The sequence below is a fragment of the Callospermophilus lateralis genome, chromosome 3, assembly GCF_048772815.1.
Source record: "Callospermophilus lateralis isolate mCalLat2 chromosome 3, mCalLat2.hap1, whole genome shotgun sequence".
NCBI lineage: Eukaryota > Metazoa > Chordata > Mammalia > Rodentia > Sciuridae > Callospermophilus > Callospermophilus lateralis.
In genome coordinates this window covers 79,138,808-79,141,374 of record NC_135307.1, presented here as the reverse complement: position 1 = coordinate 79,141,374, position 2,567 = coordinate 79,138,808, and the positions used below count along the sequence as shown (strand labels likewise).

General features: G+C 35.3%; 1 protein-coding gene across 1 annotated transcript; it reads right to left on the bottom strand.

The window, feature by feature from the left end:
* Window positions 1–290: 290 nt before the first annotated feature.
* Window positions 291–1,211, bottom strand: Or4l1 (olfactory receptor family 4 subfamily L member 1). Its single transcript, XM_076848414.2, has one exon. It carries the CDS (start codon window positions 1,209–1,211, stop codon window positions 291–293), a length of 921 nt encoding a protein of 306 aa, XP_076704529.1.
* Between the last annotated feature and the right edge of the window lie 1,356 nt (window positions 1,212–2,567).

The window sequence follows — 2,567 nt, the reverse complement described above, 5'->3', positions numbered from 1 at the left end:
TTTTATATAATTATTCTTTCACCAGTAAACCGATATTGAAAGTCTAAGGGGAAAATGTTCAATGATTTCATATGTCTGTTTTTCTGTAGGGCTCATTGTTTTTATTAGAGCTATTATAACACCTTTAACTGCCAGTTTAAAGTAATTTGGTATTTTTTTCCTCACTGGTTATGCTTCTAACATAAAAAGTAAAAGAAAGTATGATACACAATCCCTTCAATCTATCTTACTATAGAATTTAAAATTTGTGTTAATTACATAGTGCTCAAATCTAGAAGTTCTGTGTGGAACTAACAGGACTGGAACCATAATTTTCTCATGGCCCCTTGCATTTTCTGGTTTCTCAGAGTGTAAATAATAGGATTCATTAAGGGTGTAATAACAGTGTAAAATACAGCAAGGGTTTTATTACTTGCAAAACCACTGAAAGGCCAGCCATATATAAAAATACAGGGTCCAAAGAACAGAGTGACCACAATGATGTGGGCAGACAATGTGGACAGAGCCTTGGAGAGCCCCCCAGATGCCCTTTGCTGCACGGTGACCAGGATGACAGTGTAGGAGACAAGCAAGAGGATGAAACAGATAAAAGAGAGCAGCCCACTGTCAGCAATGACAAATAATTCTAGGGTATAAGTTTCAACACAAGCAAGCTTGATCACAAGGGGAAGATCACAAAATATGTTGTCCACAACATTGTGGCCACAGAAAGGCAAGTTCACTGTCAATACCATCTGGCTCATAGTGTGTACAAAACCAATTATCCATGAAAGTATCACAAACCGATTCAGCAACTTGTGGCTCATTATTGTCCTATAGTGCAGGGGTTTACATATGGCTACATATCTGTCAAAAGCCATGATTATCAAAAGCGTCATCTCAGCACCCCCAAAGAGGTGCATAAAGAACATCTGGGTCATGCAACCCCACAGAGAGATAGTCTTGTGTTCAGCAAGCAAGTCTGTGATCATCTTGGGTGTTGTGACAGTAGAGAGACACATGTCCAACAAGGAAAGGTTTCCAAGGAGGAAGTACATGGGAGAATGAAGGGCAGAACTAACTGTCACTGTGACCATGATAAGAATGTTTCCCACCACAGTAGCGCAGTAGATCAAGGAAAATGTCACAAAGAAGAAAATCTGAAGTTCCCATTGTCCAGAAAATCCAAGTAAAATAAACTCAGTCACAACAGATCCATTTTTATGATCCATTTAACCAAACCAGAAAGTATCCAGAAGTTCTTTACATACAAAGAGAGAAAAAAAGAGCCATAGTTAGCACCAATATTTGTAGGAAGATTAAACTTTCAGATAAAACTTCAGGCTTTGTTGCCATCTTCATAATATTTTGAAAAATAAAATGGGCTTCAGAGTCAGCAAACAAAGAAGAGTGAGGTATTGAGAATGTGTAAACACAGAAAAGAAAAAAATTAGGAACAGTGACTAGGAAGTATGGTGTACTTAGAAAAGGGAGTGAATAAAGATATGAAGATGAGTAGAAAGCACCTCTTCCTTTTTTTCCAAATAGCTATAATTCCCTCTTATTTTCATTTCTACTCAGGTTTCAGTCAAAATATTGTCATTATCAAAAATACTTTAATTTTCCTACCTTAGTTTTTTTTTTAATGGATAAGGTAAGGCTTAAATTGGTGGGCAGATAAAATGATGAAACAATTATAGGTCAACCTCCAAGAGCAAACTAAGAGGGCACTGGATAATGGGATACTGCCCTGTGGTGTTGGCGGGTGGGTTTTTGCAGAGGCACAGCCAGCACACCATACATCTTGCAGTTTTGTGTGACATGATTATTATATGCATGAGCAATAGTTTTGCTTTGGGGACTTGTATGGTAATATCAATAATTAGATGCAGTTTGGAGAAAAATAAGGGTTGGTAATAGTTAGGTGAAATGGATATACCAACTATAATTTTGGATGAATAAATAATACATGAAATTTTATGCCCTATGATATGAAAATACACAAACTTGAAAAAGAAATCAATATAATTAAGCATAGATTGATTAAGTAAGCCTTTTATTTCAGTGGGAAAGTTGGCATTCACTTATGCTGATGCTTTCCCAGTTTTGGCTTCTTTTATTCCTCTCTTCCCTTTTCAAGGAAGTTTTTTTGTTTGTTTGTTTGTTGTTGTTTTTTGTGGTGCTGGGGATTGAACCAGGGTCTTGTGCATGTGAGGCAAGCACTACAACTGAGATATATCCCTAGCTCCACAAGCAAGTTTTCTAAAAAATATTTCTTCAGGTTTGTGTTTAATATGCGTATTCTTATTGTGTGAATATACAAAGATAGTATAAATGGAAAAAAAAAGAAATTATATGATTCTGACAAAAATTCTATTAATAAGGAAAATTTTCTAATAAAATTTTCTAATCACACATTTTACCATAATTACTTTTACTTTTACTTACCAATTTATTATGTTTATAAATTGAAGGAAATTGAAGGTAGAGGGAACTTTATAATCATTTATTTTCCATACCTTTTTAATAAATGAGAAATCAAGACCCACACCATTAAGTAAATCTTCCCAGGTCTTATAGACAGGACT

Bases quoted from the DNA above. Each gene is read 5' to 3' on its own strand.
- Or4l1 (XM_076848414.2), bottom strand. From the start codon at position 1,211: ATGGATCATAAAAATGGATCTGTTGTGACTGAGTTTATTTTACTTGGA.